This window comes from Bufo bufo, chromosome 1, assembly GCF_905171765.1.
Source record: "Bufo bufo chromosome 1, aBufBuf1.1, whole genome shotgun sequence".
NCBI classification, from domain to species: Eukaryota; Metazoa; Chordata; class Amphibia; order Anura; family Bufonidae; genus Bufo; species Bufo bufo.
The window spans coordinates 204,134,213-204,152,412 of record NC_053389.1 but is presented as its reverse complement, the minus strand read 5'-3'; the positions used below and the strand labels follow the sequence as shown (position 1 = coordinate 204,152,412).

The 18,200-nt window shown below is 40.8% G+C and overlaps 1 protein-coding gene across 1 annotated transcript in view; it reads right to left on the bottom strand.

Moving 5' to 3' along the window:
• Window positions 1-13,918: 13,918 nt before the first annotated feature.
• Window positions 13,919-18,200, bottom strand: part of LOC121002823 (carbonic anhydrase-related protein 10-like) — a 514,536-nt gene continuing 510,254 nt past the window's right edge. The window contains exons 8-9 of the mRNA XM_040434419.1: window positions 15,106-15,271; window positions 13,919-13,947 (exon numbers count right to left, since the gene is read on the bottom strand). Coding sequence (XP_040290353.1) covers window positions 13,919-13,947; window positions 15,106-15,271 — 195 coding nt within the window. The remainder of the gene's footprint in view (window positions 13,948-15,105; window positions 15,272-18,200) is intronic.

Sequence of the window (18,200 nt, the reverse complement as noted above, 5' to 3'; positions counted from 1 at the left end):
GTGATTCGAGATGACTTAAATAAAATGAGGCAGCGCATAAAAGAGTCCGAAATATTAACTACAGAATTGCAAAAAGAAACCAATCAGATTAAAAAAAGGATTGAAGCAGTTGAAATTGATAATAAGGCATTGAAAGAAAAAATGGCCGACCTGGAGGATAGATTCTGGAGAAACAATCTTAAATTGGTTGGCTTTCCGGAAGGAGTAGAACGAGATGACCCCATTAGCTTCATCCAAAAATGGTTACTAGATAATGTAACAGCTGGAGAAGCAGCTTTAGCATACATAGTTGAGAGAGCGCACCGTATCCCAATAAGAAAATTACCACCAGGGTCGGCACCAAAGCCTCTGTTAATTAAAATGGCAACCTCAAGAGATCGAGAAGATATCCTTAGACGGAAAAGAGAGAGAAACGGTTAAACACAACGATTCCAATATAGAGATATACCCAGACTTTTCTAAAATCACCCAGGACAAAAGAAGAGAATATAAAGACGTAAAGAAGAGACTGATACATGCTAAAGTAAAATACTCCATGATGTACCCAGCGAAACAACGTGTTATCTACAAAGAGGCGGTTCAGTTTTTCTCTAATCCAATTGATGCAGCAGAATGGATGGGCTCTAAAGGCATTTATTAAGATATTCACAGCGATAAAGGCAGGAGCTGGGGGGGTTGACGGTGGAGGGGGGGGGCAGCCTACAGTTAGAGACCTGTGAGTTACACTCAGCGGCTCGCAGGTCAGTATGGGGGAGGGAGGGTTATTTCCGCAGGGGATACTAGTACTGCTGGTGGATTTTCGTGTGTGCCCCTTTCCTTCTGCTCTGCGCTGTCATAAAAAAAAGAAAATGTCAAGAATATTGACATGGAATATTCGCAGGTTTGCGGACAGGATCAAGAGGTGTGCAGTGTTTGATTTAGTCTCCAGACACTTACCGGCAATAGTGGCCCTGTTAGAAACACACTTATCATATGAAAAAGTGGCAGTGCTTGGCAGAAGGAGATGGGCCTCATATGAATATCACTCCTGCCACTCTACATACAGTGGGATGCGAAAGTTTGGGCAACCTTGTTAATCGTCATGATTTTCCTGTATAAATCGTTGGTTGTTACGATAAAAAAATGTCAGTTAAATATATCATATAGGAGACACACACAGTGATATCTGAGAAGTGAAATGAAGTTTATTGGATTTACAGAAAGTGTGCTATAATTGTTTAAACAAAATTAGGCAGGTGCATTGGGCACTGTTGTCATTTTATTGATTCCAAAACCTTTAGAACTAATTATTGGAACTCAAATTAGCTTGGTAAGCTCAGTGACCCCTGACCTACATACACAGGTGAATCCAATTATGAGAAAGAGTATTTAAGGGGGTCAGTTGTAAGTTTCCCTCCTCTTTAAATTTTCTCTGAAGAGTAGCAACATGGGGGTCTCAAAACAACTCTCAAATGACCTGAAGACAAAGATTGTTCCCCATCATGGTTTAGGGGAAGGATACAGAAAGCTGTCTCAGATTTCAGCTGTCTGTTTCCACAGTTAGGAACATATTGACGAAATGGAAGACCACAGGCTCAGTTCAAGTTAAGGCTCGAAGTGGCAGACCAAGAAAAATCTCGGATAGACAGAAGCGACGAATGGTGAGAACAGTCAGAGTCAACCCACAGACCAGCACCAAAGACCTACAACATCATCTTGCTGCAGATGGAGTCACTGTGCATCGTTCAACCATTCGGCGCACTTTACACAAGGAGATGCTGTATGCGAGAGTGATGCAGAGGAATCCTTTTCTCAGCCCACAGCACAAAAAGTGCGGCTTGAGGTGGGCTAAAGCACATTTGGACAAGCCAGCTTCATTTTGGAATAAGGTGCTGTGGACTGATGAAACTAAACTGGAGTTATTTGGCCATAACAAGGGGCGTTATGCATGGAGGAAAAAGAACACAGCATTCCAAGAAAAACACCTGCTACCTACAGTAAAACATGGTGGTGGTTCCATCATGCTGTGGGGCTGTGTGGCCAGTGCAGGGACTGGGAATCTTGTCAAAGTTGAGGGACGCATGGATTCCACTCAGTATCAGCAGATTCTAGGGACCAATGTCCAGGAATCAGTGACAAGGCTGAAGCTGCGCCGGGGCTGGATCTTTTAACAAGACAATGACCCTAAACATTGCTCAAAATCCACTAAGGCATTTATGCAGAGGACCAAGTACAACATTCTGGAATGGCCATCTCAGTCCCCAGACCTGAATATAATTGAAAATCTGTGGTGTGACCTAAAGAGAGCTGTCCATGCTCGGAAGCCATCAAACCTGAATGAACTAAAGATGTTTTGTAAAAAGGAATGGTCCAAAATACCTTCAACCAGAATCCAGACTCTCATTGGAACCTACAGGAAGCGTTTAGAGGCTGTCATTTCTGCAAAAGGAGGATCTACTAAATATTGATTTCATTTCTTTTTTGTGGTGCCCAAATTTATGCACCTGCCTAATTTTGTTTAAACAATTAAAGCACACTTTCTGTAAATCCAATAAACTTCATTTCACTTCTCAGATATCACTGTGTGTGTCTCCTATATGATATTTTTAACTGACATTTTTTATCGTAACAACCAACGATTTATACAGGAAAATCATGACGATTAACAAGGTTGCCCAAACTTTCGCATCCCACTGTATTCTCGTGGAATCAGTGTCTACGTCCATAGACAGGTAGACTATTACCCAATAGAACAATTTAATTGACCAAGAGGGTCGGTATATTTTTCTCCACTGTTACTGGCAGGGCGTTCATCTACATCCCACCCCCGTTCACAGCCACTGTGTTAGGCAAATTGATGGATTATGTCTCAATACGAGAGGAGTGCCCGGTGCTGGTGATGGGCGATTTCAACTCGATCATGGACGTAAAAATAGATAAGATATCCACCATAACCAATTATGAACAAAATTCCAGTTCAAGTACATTACTATATAGAATATGCAAAGAGATGGCACTAGTTGACATATGGCAGTCCCTTTATGGGAATAAACGAGCTTTTTCCTGCTTTAGTAATACATTCAGGTCCATGTCTCGAGTTGATCTGGCCTTCGCCAGCGCCGGGCTTCTTAACAGGGTTAGTAAGATGAACTATGAAAGTCATGGTATATCCGACCACTCCCCGGTCACGGTACTAATTGACAGTTTGAAAAAATCAAACAAAAATAGGATTTTTAAGCTCAACCCCCACTGGATGACTTTAATAGGAGATATAGATATGATCAATACATTAATTGAACTCTTCTGGATTGACAATATTAACTCAACACACATCCATATGGTTTGGGATTCACTAAAGGCTTACCTATGAGGTATATACTCATATCAAATCAGGAAACAGAAGAACTCCTTCGCTCAAACCCAAAAAAATTAGAAGGGATGATTAATCAGCTAATGCAGAAGATCATTCAGATAAATACCTTAGAAAAACAACACCAACTTAAAAATGAGCGAGATGAATATAAACAATACCTATATAAAAAAGCTCAGAATAAAATTTTCTTTCTAGGGCAAAAAACCTTTAGTGAATCTGGGAAACCAAGTAGATTGTTATCTATAATAATAAAAAACCAAAGAGGGAGTAATAAAATTAACGGTATCAGAACTGGTGCAGGGAGGATCTTGCAAGACCCATATGATATCCTAGGGGAATTCACCCTATACTTCTCTGGGCTATATCAGGCGGGGCATACAGATCAGGGAGAGAAAATAGACCAATATCTAGATGATATTAGGATCCTGGAATTTGATAAACAAGACATTGAATGGCTGAACAGACCGATTCAACTGATTGAGTTACAATCTACGTTGAAATCCATTAAGGGCAATACATCTCCAGGGGTGGATGGTTTTCCATTCGAACTATATCGTAAACATGCGGGAACGATTCTTCCCCTATTGTTTGAAGTACTAAACCAATCCTGGACATTGGGTTCTTTACCCCCCTCCTGGATGGAAGCAATTATTACTTTAATCCCCAAAAAGGGGAAGGATCCATTATTAACAACCTCTTATCGACCCATCTCTCTGTTGAACACAGATTAAAAAATCCTAGCCAAACTGTTAGCCAACAGATTAAAAACTGTAATCCACAAAATCATCCATGCTGACCAAACTGGGTTTATCCCTAAAATGAATATAGAGGACAATATAAGGAGAATTTTTTTGAATATATGAGATGTTTTTAGTAAATGAAGTACATGGCTTTTTATTTGAAGATTTGATACATGTGGATGGCAGCATTTATTTGGGGTATGTGACAGCCCAATCAGGGGCACAGGTGTGTACCCACTATATCTGCTGAATTCAGTCATGTTTTACCATGTCATGAGTAAGGGCTTACATTTCTGGTAGCCAAAAACGCGTAGACTAAGACTGGTTATACTTGATATATTTTTAACCACTTAAATAAAGTACAGTTTTTACCTCTGCAAAACTGAGCTGGATTTTTGCTCTTCATTTGGACTTCAAGATAACCGCATACTGGTGCAGTATTTACGTGTTCACAGCAGAGAAGGGGCAGGTGACAACCGTATATTTTTTCTTGTTCTGTATTGTAATGCATTGGCTGTAAGTGTATTACCAGTGTAATACAGGGGGATGGATCTCACAGGGCCTCCCGGAAGGCAGCCACGATGCCTAAGGAAGGCATCGGATTACCTTCCCTGCCATCGGGTCCCCATCACAGCATCGCGGTGACCCGATGGACACCCTTCACATGTCTGAAGCTCGCACGTGCCGCGGTCAACGCTGACCGCGGGCATGCAGAGGTTAATGCACTGGCAACAGTGATTTCACCAATACTGGCGCATACAGCAGGGGTCCAGCTATCAGTGACTGCCGGACCCCTGCCCCCTATGCTTCTGCACCCGCCCGATCACCATACAGTACATTTACATCACTGGGCTTTAAGTCACGACCAGATCTGACATACATGTACGTCATCAGGCGTTAAGGGGTTAAGTGGGGTATGTATCTAATGTAATGATGTACGGGGCCTTTTACTGGAATACAGAATGATGATTGCAGTTTATGTATACTGTGAGGCAGTGACCGGCCCCATACAGTAGCTGCTAGGGGAGATTCATGGCAAGAGTTTCTGTGTCTTCCCCATCAGTCATCAGGTCTGAGGCAGCACCAGGTGATGCAATCAGTATGGGATAAAAGCCTAGCCCAGACTGTCAGTCGAAGAGAGAGAGTCTTTGTGAAACAGAGTTCTGCTGGAGGCTCTGTGCGAGTGGTGTCAGCCAGGTTGGCTGAGGGGCCATGGAGCTAGGTGCTAGCTGGAACATTAGGGGACGCTGTGACGCTTGGGCACAAGGGTCACGAGGCCGGAGTCAGGAGGACTACTGGGCCACACTCCCCCATAAAGGTACTGGACTAAAGACCGTGTGGGAAGGGTGCTCTGTACAGCCAGGAGGCTGATGGACATTGGGCTAGGAAAGCCGCATGTTATGACCGTGTGTGAACGGTGCTTTAGGTGAGTCAGGGATATGTTATGTTTAGTTAGAGCCCAGCCGGGCGAGTGTTTATTATTTTGTATAATTGTTAATGTTTACGCGGATGTGCTGCAATAAAGCACAGTGTTTGGAACTTAAACTTGGTGTCTTGCGAAGATATCTGTGAATATGACCCCCGAAAGAGAGCTAATCCCACACAATACACACACACACACATATATACAGTACAGACCAAAAGTTTGGACACACCTTCTCATTCAAACAGTTTTCTTTATTTTCATGACTATGAAAATTGTAGATTCACATTGAAGGCAAAACTATGAATTAACACATGTGGAATTATATACATAACAAACAAGTGTGAAACAACTGAAAATATGTCATATTCTAGGTTCTTCAAAGTAGCCACCTTTTGCTTTGATTACTGCTTTGCACACTCTTGGCATTCTCTTGATGAGCTTCAAGAAGTAGTCCCCTGAAATGGTTTTCACTTCACAGTTGTGCCCTGTCAGGTTTAATAAGTGGGATTTCTTGCCTTATAAATGGGGTTGGGACCATCAGTGGCGTTGAGGAGAAGTCAGGTGGATACACAGCTGATAGTCCTACTGAATAGATTGTTAGAATTTGTATTATGGCAAGAAAAAAGCAGCTAAGTAAAGAAAAACGAGTGGCCATCATTACTTTAAGAAATGAAGGTCAGTCAGTCAGCCGAAAAATTGGGAAAACTTTGAAAGTAAGGGCTATTTGACCATGAAGGAGAGTGATGGGGTGCTGCGCCAGATGACCTGGCCTCCACAGTCACCGGACCTGAACCCAATCGAGATGGTTTGGGGTGAGCTGGACCGCAGAGTGAAGGCAAAAGGGCCAACAAGTGCTAAACATCTCTGAAAAATCCTTCAAGACTGTTGGAAGACCATTTCAGGGGACTACCTTTTGAAGCTCATCAAGAGAACGCCACGAGTGTGAAAAGCAGTAATCAAAGCAAAAGATGGCTACTTTGAAGAACCTAGAATATGACATATTTTCTGTTGTTTCACACTTGTTTGTTATGTATATAATTCCACATGTGTTAATTCATAGTTTTGATGCCTTCATAGTCATGAAAATAAAGAAAACTCGTTGAATGAGATGGTGTGTCCAAACTTTTGGTCTGTACTGTATATATATGTGTATATATATATATATATATATATATATATATATTCATATATATATATTTCTGTGTGTGTAAAACGCACAAAATCAGCCGGTTACATCACACATAGTATGATTTGTAAAGAAATCATTTGTAAAGTGATGAAATACTTATTTTCCTAACTGTATATATACATTACAGAGTGTTGGCGAGAGATACAAAAGTAATCTAAGCATTGTACCTGGGCATATTATGTCACGGATCTCTCTGATCCGCTCCGAGTTCCTCCTCTTCAAATCTGACCATTTTTTTTATGTGGCCATCCTAAGGTGATTGCCCTTAAATTTCATCTTGAGCTCAGAACGGATCTCCCACACAATGGCCTGCTTCTCAGCCTGGACCCGGGTCCGATCATAGCCCCGCTTCAACATGCACTGCAGGATAAAGATGCAAGCATATAATCCCAATTTTGTTTAATGCAAGTATTGAAACTAATGTCCTCGACAAAACATCAAAAAGTATTTAAGTCTTTGAAGGAGAAATATTAGATTTTATGTTACTTTTATAAGATCGGATTGTATTGCGATTGTATGTGTGTGGGGTCTGAGCAATCGGATATTGGCCAGTCTAGTGAAGTGATGGTACGATATGGGGTCTAAAGCTGGTTCGCCTCCCTGTGGTGCACCCTGGGTAACTCTAAATGATCCAGCAAATACTGGCGGTAATATAAAACGAAAGCTTCTCCTGAGTCCTGACCAACAGGACACAAACTCTAATCTATAGACTGTTTGTGTGAGTGTGGGGGGTATATAGTGTGCGGCAGGAAAATGGATGTGCAATGTGCATGCGAGACATATTTCTATGCTGTCCATACATACATGCTACAGACATAGTGCTGTGATGTCACAACAATACTTAGTGCACCAATCAGTAATATCTACTTAGACCTGATAAAATGTGAAGTTGTATGTATTGCGAAAAAACATTTGCATCATAAGTGGCGATTTTCGCAATCGTGAATATTTTATAACACTCTATCTGCATATAAAGCGATTGTGCTGACATGCATGTGAAATGTAATCAAATACACTGGTGTAATGTGAAATTACTTACAGTGATCGGGAGTTCTTCCTCACTGTCGCGAAAATTGCTTCCAACCATCTTTTCCAATCTCCTCAAACTTCCGGTAGTTTGATAACAGTTGCTAAACTAGGCCACACCCATTTTGCGCATGCACATTAAGCAAATTTTACATTGTGATTATCATAATTTAAAAAATTGTGAACGAAGATAGCGAATTCGTGAATTAGTGAATATATGACGAATATTCGCCCATATAGTCGCAAAAAATCGCAAAATTGAATATTACCCCTGATGCTCATCACTAGTGATTAGTAGCGAAAGAGGCAGATTTCAGCTAAAAGACATATTAATACGTTTCTTACGTTTCCTTGTACTATTGATATATGGAACGATTATTATTATATAGAAATACAGCAAAACTCAATAAAAAAATGTAAGAACTAGTTTTTCCTTATATCTGTGCTAGGCTATAAGGTAACAATCCCAAAAATTGAGGCTGCAATGAAGAAAACATTCTTCTTGATTTCTGTCATGTGCATTATTGCCACTGGGACATTAGGTGAATTTAATCATCAATAAATACATTGCTTTATCATATACTGACCACTGTATTTTCAGGCAGACAGAGGTGACAACTGAGCAGCTGGCATAGCAGCCTAACAAAACAGTGTGTGGTTTGATGTACCCATAAATTCTTGACCAGACTTTTGTGAGTGACTGTATTAACTATTTCCACTAAATCCAAATATATGGAATCAGAGGTATAAATGAATGCACACAGGTTATCTGATACCATGGAGCAGCTCATCCCTTAGAAGAGGGATCAGCAACCTTCCGCACTCCAGCTGTTGTGAAACTACAACTGCCAGCATGCTCTTTTCACTTATGTGGGAGTTTAGAGAGCAGCCAAGCAAGTGTGCATGATGGGAGATGTAGTTTCGCAACACCTGGAGTGCCGGAGGTTGCTGACCCCTGCCTTAGAACAAATTGAAATATTTTAGAGATCACAGAAGTCAATTTGTTTTGGCCTATAGTTACCTAGAGCAAGTTTTTTACTGTTAAATATTGGAACATATTTTGAATTAGGCATCAACCACACAGAATAGGCCATGGACAGCCCAGTACTGTATATACAGGGAGTGCAGAATTATTAGGCAAGTTGTATTTTTGAGGATTAATTTTATTATTGAACAACAACCATGTTCTCAATGAACCCAAAAAACTCATTAATATCAAAGCTGAATATTTTTGGAAGTAGTTTTTAGTTTGTTTTTAGTTTTAGCTATTTTAGGGGGATATCTGTGTGTGCAGGTGACTATTACTGTGCATAATTATTAGGCAACTTAACAAAAAACAAATATATACCCATTTCAATTATTTATTTTTACCAGTGAAACCAATATAACATCTCAACATTCACAAATATACATTTCTGACATTCAAAAACAAAACAAAAACAAATCAGTGACCAATATAGCCACCTTTCTTTGCAAGGACACTCAAAAGCCTGCCATCCATGGATTCTGTCAGTGTTTTGATCTGTTCACCATCAACATTGCGTGCAGCAGCAACCACAGCCTCCCAGACACTGTTCAGAGAGGTGTACTGTTTTCCCTCCTTGTAAATCTCACATTTGATGATGGACCACAGGTTCTCAATGGGGTTCAGATCAGGTGAACAAGGAGGCCATGTCATTAGATTTTCTTCTTTTATACCCTTTCTTGCCAGCCACGCTGTGGAGTACTTGGACGCGTGTGATGGAGCATTGTCCTGCATGAAAATCATGTTTTTCTTGAAGGATGCAGACTTCTTCCTGTACCACTGCTTGACGAAGGTGTCTTCCAGAAACTGGCAGTAGGACTGGGAGTTGAGCTTGACTCCATCCTCAACCCGAAAAGGCCCCACAAGCTCATCTTTGATGATACCAGCCCAAACCAGCACTCCACCTCCACCTTGCTGGCGTCTGAGTCGGACTGGAGCTCTCTGCCCTTTACCAATGCAGCCACGGGCCCATCCATCTGGCCCATCAAGACTCACTCTCATTTCATCAGTCCATAAAACCTTAGAAAAATCAGTCTTGAGATATTTCTTGGCCCAGTCTTGACGTTTCAGCTTGTGTGTCTTGTTCAGTGGTGGTCGTCTTTCAGCCTTTCTTACCTTGGCCATGTCTCTGAGTATTGCACACATTGTGCTTTTGGGCACTCCAGTGATGTTGCAGCTCTGAAATATGGCCAAACTGGTGGCAAGTGGCATCTTGGCAGCTGCACGCTTGACTTTTCTCAGTTCATGGGCAGTTATTTTGTGCCTTGGTTTTTCCACACGCTTCTTGCGACCCTGTTGACTATTTTGAATGAAACGCTTGATTGTTCGATGATCACGCTTCAGAAGCTTTGCAATTTTAAGAGTGCTGCATCTCTCTGCAAGATATCTCACTATTTTTGACTTTTCTGAGCCTGTCAAGTCCTTCTTTTGACCCATTTTGCCAAAGGAAAGGAAGTTGCCTAATAATTATGCACACCTAATATAGGGTGTTGATGTCATTAGACCACACCCCTTCTCATTACAGAGATGCACATCACCTAATATGTTTAATTGGTAGTAGGCTTTCGAGCCTATACAGCTTGGAGTAAGACAACATGCATAAAGAGGATGATGTGGTCAAAATACTCATTTGCCTAATAATTCTGCACGCAGTGCAATGCCATATTGTTATTATTACATCCTCTGGAACATGGTAAAATAATTTTGTAACTAGCTGAATGACCCGACTTCGCACGGGTATATTTCATCTATTTCATTTAATGTTTGTGTATGTCATTAAAAGAGATCGACAGTATCCCCCTTAACAATCACGTCTACAGCAACCCGCCCCTTAACACTGACCTCTATAGTGGACCATCCCCTTAACTGTGACCTCCACAGTTCTCTGTCCCCTTAACAGAGCTCTCCACAGTGCCCACCCCCTTATCAGTGGCCTCCACAGCAGCCCGCCACTTTAACAGTGACCTCCACAGTACCCCATCTCCTTAACAGTGATTTCCACAACACCCCGTCCCCTTAACAGTGGCCTCTACAGCAATCTGCCCCTTAACACTGACCTCCATAGCGGATCGTACCCTTAACTGTGACCTCCACAGCAGCCTACCCTAGGGTGGCTAGAGGTCCGGTTTTAGGCCGGACAGTCCGGCTTTCAGACTCCCTGTCCTTCATCCAGTGCAGGGCCTGGATGGATACAGGGATGCTTTTTTGAACAGCTCACTCTTTTCAGCATGAGCTGCCGGGAGAAAGTCACCCTCTCTCGATCCTCTGCAGCTGCCAGAAGTTTTTTTACCTTCATTTTTCAATATCCATCGACTGTGGAGTGGAAGGGGGCGTAGCTTAGCGGGACCTGGGGGTGGGGTTTTTAATTCTGTCTTTTGAGGGTGGCCTGAATGGCCACCCTACCTGCCCCTGAACTGTGACCTCCACAGCACTCCACTCCCTTAACAGTGTCATCCACATAGGGTGGCAAGTCGTCTGGTTTTCTGTCTCCCTGTCCATAGTAGGACCTGGATGGACACAGGGATGTCCACCCTTTAGTAGCTCATGCTCAGACAGCAGCACTGCGCTGTCTGAGCTTGAGCTGCAGCAACTGACTGAGGCTTCTCTAACCCCCAGTAAGTCACTAGAGCCACAGACATGGCTCCCTGTCGCTGACTGAGGGATGAAGAAGCACCACGGCTGCCCCCAGCTCACCTTCCATTCAAAAAGTTCTTCCCTCTCCTCCCCCTGTTTTTTCCCCGTCCCTGCAATGGGGTGTGTGGCTTCACCGGCCACGCCCACCTCCGTGAATCCACGCCATCGCCTCGGTGGCGTGGCTTCACGGAGGTGAGTGTGGCCGGTGAGGTCTGGCTTTTTTGTGGTCAAGCCAGTGGCTACCCTACATCCACAGCGCCCTGCCCCTTTAAAACTGACCTACAGTAGGAAAGAAAAATGGCTGGGTTGTTATGGAAACCTGGTGTAAAACTGTGTATGTGGATACTAAGGACCTGCAGGCTTCTATTGGCTAATGTAGGTCATGTGATGTGCCATATTTCCATTTTTTGGGAATATCGCAGGAATGGTATGTGCTCGAGAGCTGAGACCCCCACAAGATTTCTTTCCAGGTAGCAAGGGATGTGTATACCAAGTTTTGTTGAAATCAATTGTTGCGTTTGAGTGATCGCAGAACATACATACATACATACATACATACATACGTCTTTCTTTATTTATATAGATAAATAACAATAGTGGTAAACAGGGGTGCATCTAGTCTTTCTGCTGCCTGAGGCGAAAGCTGAAATGGCGCCCATCCCTCCCCAATGTCAATTTCTTCACCTAACCCCTTCCCTTCAGCCCATTGCCCTTCAGCTTCCCCTCTCTTGCCCCTACCCGGTTCTGCCTGAGGCGATCACCTCACCTGGCCTCATTGGTGGTGCACCCCTGGTGGTAAACTATTGCTCCACAGAAATGTATGGGCACCATATTGCAGCTACTTAAGCGTCAAGGTTGGGGTGTTTGCAAATGCCCCCACACTCACACATATGTTAAGATTTTTGATTAACACAGACAGCTGTGCAAAAGGTTTTACATTAAAGTCAAAGGGGAAACCACAGTGCATGTAAAACACACAAATGTAAGATTGTATGTGACCACAATTTGGTATTCCATGCAGATATTTTCTTACAAATGGACCCAGACTTTTTCACCATGGTGACATCATCGTGCACATTGCAGGTCCTTTGCCAGGTCCTGCTGAATGAAGATAGAAGAGACTGCTGCATTGCAATCCAGTGGATGAGGTGATTTTTTTTAACCCCTAAATGGCCATATTCTTTTGCATTCTGTCTTAAGAATACTATTATTTTTCGATACAACCAAGTTATAGCGGAAAATAATAAATTGAAGTTCGGGTCCCCATTGACTTTAATGGGGTTCGGGATCAAGTTCGGGTCCTGAACTCTAACTTTGACCTGAATTTCGTCCGAACCCAGCGAACCCGAACTTCCACGGGTTTGCTCATCCCTAATCATGGCAAAACTGTAACAACAGGTGTAACAAGTGCTGTGCGCACTGCAGCACCGTTTACACAGGATGCTCTCTCAATTAAAAAAATGAGGTAGAAAAGTGGTTTACTCATTGAGTACTGCTACTGAACAAGGCCTAAAATCTCGAATCTTTACATATTTTGTGAATGAGATTTGCTAAACACTCATTAGGGAGAGTTCACATCACCGTTATTTTACAGTTCTTCTGATCCATCAGAAGAACAGAAAAAAAAAACAGGATCCTGTAAAAAAATGTATCCACATTTGGCATCTGCTTGAGTCATTTCCATCTGAGATCCATTTTTCTTTTAGACTGAAAAAAAATCCTGCGTGCAGTGCAAATTGTATTATTTTCTGTCCTATGCAAACCTAGGTTCTTCAGTAACAGCAAAGCTGGCAGAAAAGATACAGTTTGCTAACGTTTATTTGAACACTTTCTATGTATTATCAGGAGCACATTCTTTCCTTTTATACCTTATCATAACCAAAAGAGTCCTAGTATAAGTCATATTGGTTCCTTTTTATTCTTACACAATATGATTACTCAATAAAAGTAATTAAAAAAAATCTGTAATGTAGAATGTTTATTTTATTGTTAGCAACATAAATGTTAGAAAGTGTGAATTTACATCTTTTCCATATTGTTGCCCTCACCTACTGATCACCTACATGCTTTTCATTAAATGAGATCACAAACCGGGGATTAATGCAGGCAAGTTCATTTAACAGAACAGAGCAATTCTGCACAGTGTGTACTTTCACACAAGCATTTTCAGGAAACGTTCATTTCAGTGCATTTCCTAGATGTTGAATAATTTATCAGGACTTGTGTTTGGAATTACATTGTTTCCTCTTAAAATAATTTATAGAGGGGATATCTTCAACTTTATTAAGTCCTGTGCAGAATGGAGATTAGAGAGTGCTGGCAGTCAGCTTTAGCTTCTTCAAAATAGTTCTCCCCCCCCCCCCCCCCCCCCTAATAGTACACATTGTATAGCGGCATCTTCTCTTGTGGCATTTTATTTTATTTTTTCATAAAAAATGTTATTAATACTCCCATTCACTCTCTCCATACTTGTGAAAAAAGGTTGTTTTGGGATTTTTGCAGGTTAGAACAAAGTAATAGAAATTGTTCAGTTCTTGGAAGACGGAGGCCTGTCCACTGTAATGGGAGAAAAGAGATATGTATGAGCTAAAACGGAATGTAAAAATAAATATATTTGTTTTCATGAACTTTAGGCCAACATATTGTATATGCCAGATTCTGTCATAAATGTTTTATAAAGTTATTACCCACATATATTTGTGCAGGCATACATAGAGTGGAGGCATACATAGAGAGGAGTGGATCCCATACCAACCTTTTGGTGCTGCTTAACACTACCAAACTCCTAATGAACTGCGATGGGAGGGCTTGGCGATTGTTTGTCTACTTATCTCCTTCCTATGGTCATTTTATCAATTCTTAAATGGGCTGTGCCATTAAAACAACTTATCCAAAGAATAAGTGATAAGTGTCTGATTTGCTGAAGTCAGACTGCTGGGGCGCCCCACTGAATACAAGAATGGTTCCCCGTTTGAATGTAGTGCTGGTCATGCATGCCTCTCCATTCAGATTTATGGAACTTCTGGAGATAGCTAAATGCTTGTACTTGTACGTGGAAAATGACTGGCTGTAGTTGATCAATCATTCCATAGACTTGAATTTTTGTGCCATAAAAGAAATCCCATTTTTGGCAGACAATAACCTACAGTACCTTCAGCCATCATGAATAGAGATGAAAGAATCCATTGTATAAATTCAAGTTTCATCTGAATTCCAATGCCAATTGGAGCACTTTCAATTTGGGTAGAATGTATTTGGACCCGAATCGAACCCAAATTTAATTTTGTGTGATTCACTCATCTCTACTCATGAATGATCATTCACATATATATTCTGAGTGATGGTTTGCAAAAAATGTCTAATTAAACCATTTTGGCCAACATGGAGAAGTTTAGGCATCTCTTGGGGTTTGTTCAATTTCACAAACCCCAGGAGGTGGTATCTTCTGACATTCCATATATTAAAGAATATCACTGTATTTCCTGCTTCACTTATGTCCATGTGTTTTCTACATGACTAAAAGTGAAACAAACATAATTACGAACTTCAGCTGCTGGTCTTATTAACTAATTTACTAAGTTACTGATTTGTTATAGTGATTTTGTACATTTTTAGAGTAAAACCTCTTTTGGAGTCATTCTAGGTGTTTTTGTCAGTACCAATCTTTTTCTTATTTTCCCAAGTCCTAATTAGATATGAAAGGTTTATCCATACCATGAAGTTTGTAGTTTGCTCCTTTACATTTTCGACCTGGTTTACTGAAATCAAGATTTCCTCTTAGTCCTCGGTGGAAAAGTGGTTGCACTGGGCGGAAGTTGTCACTCATACTTTGGAAAATCTGTGATGGTTGGTTTTGGCTCAGAAGTCGAAGGGAGTGCATCTTCATGTGAAATAAAAAAAAAAAGAATACATAAGAAATAATTAAAAGACTTAAAACATAAGAATGTTTTTGAAGTATACTTGAAGTCAAATATAGAACATATGAACATTTCTACAGCTATGGAATAGTCAAAATATAGTACATACATATCAATTGAAATTGTCTTTGTCTTGTTTCATATGGAAAATCATGATATGTAAAGCTTGATCTGATATGCCTGCTGTATCGTCTCATCTAAGGAACCTTAAGTTTAAAACACATATTAATTGGCTTATCTTCTGCCTTAATTTTGAATTCTGGTGCAATTCTGGTTCACAGTGTCATATCTTAAGCCATGCCCTGCTAAGCCACATCCCCCAGACAGTCACAGGAGATAAAGTATATAAAACCCTTATAGAAGTGATGTAAGAATTTTGGTTCACTCTTTAGTCACTTAACCTCTTAATGCCCAGCGCTGTGCATGTACAATGCAGCAGGAAGTGGTTTGCCACCCAGTGTACATGTACAGCGCAACAAATCACCGATCACCTAATTGCACAATGTCCGGGGTAAGATGTCTGCTCTGCTCAGCAGGCAGCCATTTTAGCTAAGAGCTCCAGGAGCTTTTTCTGCCATTCTGCAACCCTCGATCTCTGCAATTTGGTGGTCTGTGCAAACCGACCAATCACAGTTCCTGCACAGCAAAAGCCGGTGACGGAGCTCCAGCAGGGGTCAGGAGGGGATGACTGATGCTTAACCAGACAGCAACGGTCACCCTCGAGGTCAGGCAGGGGACACCAATGTATGGGATCCTCTGCCAGCGCTGCATTGCTGGTACAACGCTCAAGCCAATGGCAGTGTTACAGCAGCAGAAGGTACAGGACGAATCGGGAGGAATCAGCCCTACATTGCGCCCATGCAGTAGGATATGAGCACATTTTGGGTGTTTTGATGTATTCAGAAGGAAATAGGTAAGACATTTTGGAGTGCATTTTGTCCTGTTATCTCTTGTGAGAATGAAACATTTGGGCCTTAAGCCTAATTTTCTTGTAAAATATGTAATTTTACAGTTTCATGGACAAGTGTTTCTAAATTCTATAAAACACCTATTGGGCCAAAATGCTCACTACACCCCTTAAAATATTTCTTGGGGGTTGTATTTTCCAAATTAGGGTTACCAGTCTTCAAATGCGACATGGCACAAATTATTCCAGTGAAACATGCCTTCCAAAATCCATATGGCGCTACTTCCCTTCTAAGTCCTTTGGTGGGCCCATACAGCAATTTACAACCACATATGGAGTGTTTCTGTAAACTGCAGAATTAGGGTAATAAATATTGAGTTTTGGTTGGCTGTTAACCTTTGCTGTATTATAGTAAAAAAGGATTGCAATTGAAAATCTGCAAAAAATTGTGAAGTTTTTAAATTTCTCCCATATTTTCCTTTAATTCTTGTGTAACACATTAAGGGTTAACAAAGTTAGTAAAATCTGATTTGAATAACTTAAGGGGTGTAGTTTCTAAAATGCTTTATTGGTGCTTTCTAATAAGTAAACCCCACTAAGTAAGTTCATTACTGAATTGGTCCATTAAAAAAAATGGATTTTGGAAATTTTCTTGAAAATGTAATAAATTGCATCTAAAATCCCAAGCTGTCTAAGATCCTATTACAAAATAAAGTGATTTTATAAAATAATGCCTACATAAAGTAGACATATGGGGAATGTAAAGTAATGACTATTTATGTGGTATCACATATGCCTTAAAAGCAGAGAAAATAAAATTTTGGAAATTGCAACTTATTCCAACTTTTTGGTAAATTATTTTTTTTTTTTATATAATTAAAGGTGAAACATATTGACTTACAATTTACCACTGTCATGAAGTACAATGTGTCATGAGAAAACAATCCCAGAATAGTTTGGAATTGGTAGTAAAGTGTTCCTAAGTTATTGCCACATAAAGTGACACATGTCAAATTTGCTAAATTAGGCCCGCGCAGGAAATTGAAAACTGGCCCAGGGTAGAAGGGGCTAAAGGAGCACTAAACTTAAAAGGTACACACAAATAGCTCAACAATTCTACCTTTCAACTCCTTTTATTTGATCCTACTTTTTTATATTACAATCAAAACTGAAAAATATACAATAAATCTTTCTCTGCCTGGAGTAAGAGCTCCCCCTCTTCCCTGTCTGCAGCTGGACAAAATGATAGTCAATCCTTGCCCTTTTAACCAGTCTGTGTGCGCCTGTGTTTGAGGAGCATACAGAAAAGGCTGACAGACAGTAGGAGCAAAATCATCTGTTCACTTTTATCATTTATTTCTACTTTTGGTATTGCTTTAAAAGGAGGTTCCATACAAACCACAAAACTCCAAGGTGATTTTTTAACATTTTTAATAATTTATAGTAGAGAACACATTATTGCTTTAGCATTAGCTGCTGCAGAACCTCTTAAATAACAAGAGGTAGCTTCTTATCAATAAGTGATTTAATAACATGAACAACTTCTTCAGAACTATGGTCTGTGGCAGAATGAGTGTGCGACTATATACTGCCACCAACAGTCTGTTTCCAATAAATTGGGCAGAAAAGGCTTTATAGATTCTAAGTAAAAAAAAAAAGTGATGGTCATACTGGCCCACAACACCCAACCTGAGTCCAATTATAATTTTTTTCAGCGTTTTGGTGTTTTTACTGTATGTGGCTATGTGTTGTCTCTATCACTTGATACATGTTACGGACGTTTCTACCGAACTGTCCACAGGTCACTTGACCTGAACTCACTGCATTATAGTGATCTAATTCTAACTTGACCGTGGGTCTACTAACCTGTAGTCTTCTGATGCTATTGTGAGTACGGGATGGGCTAGAACTCAGAGCACCATAGATCACTGTAACATAGTGAGTTCCTCTCTGATGAGCTGTGGTCCATCTAGGAAATGTGACCA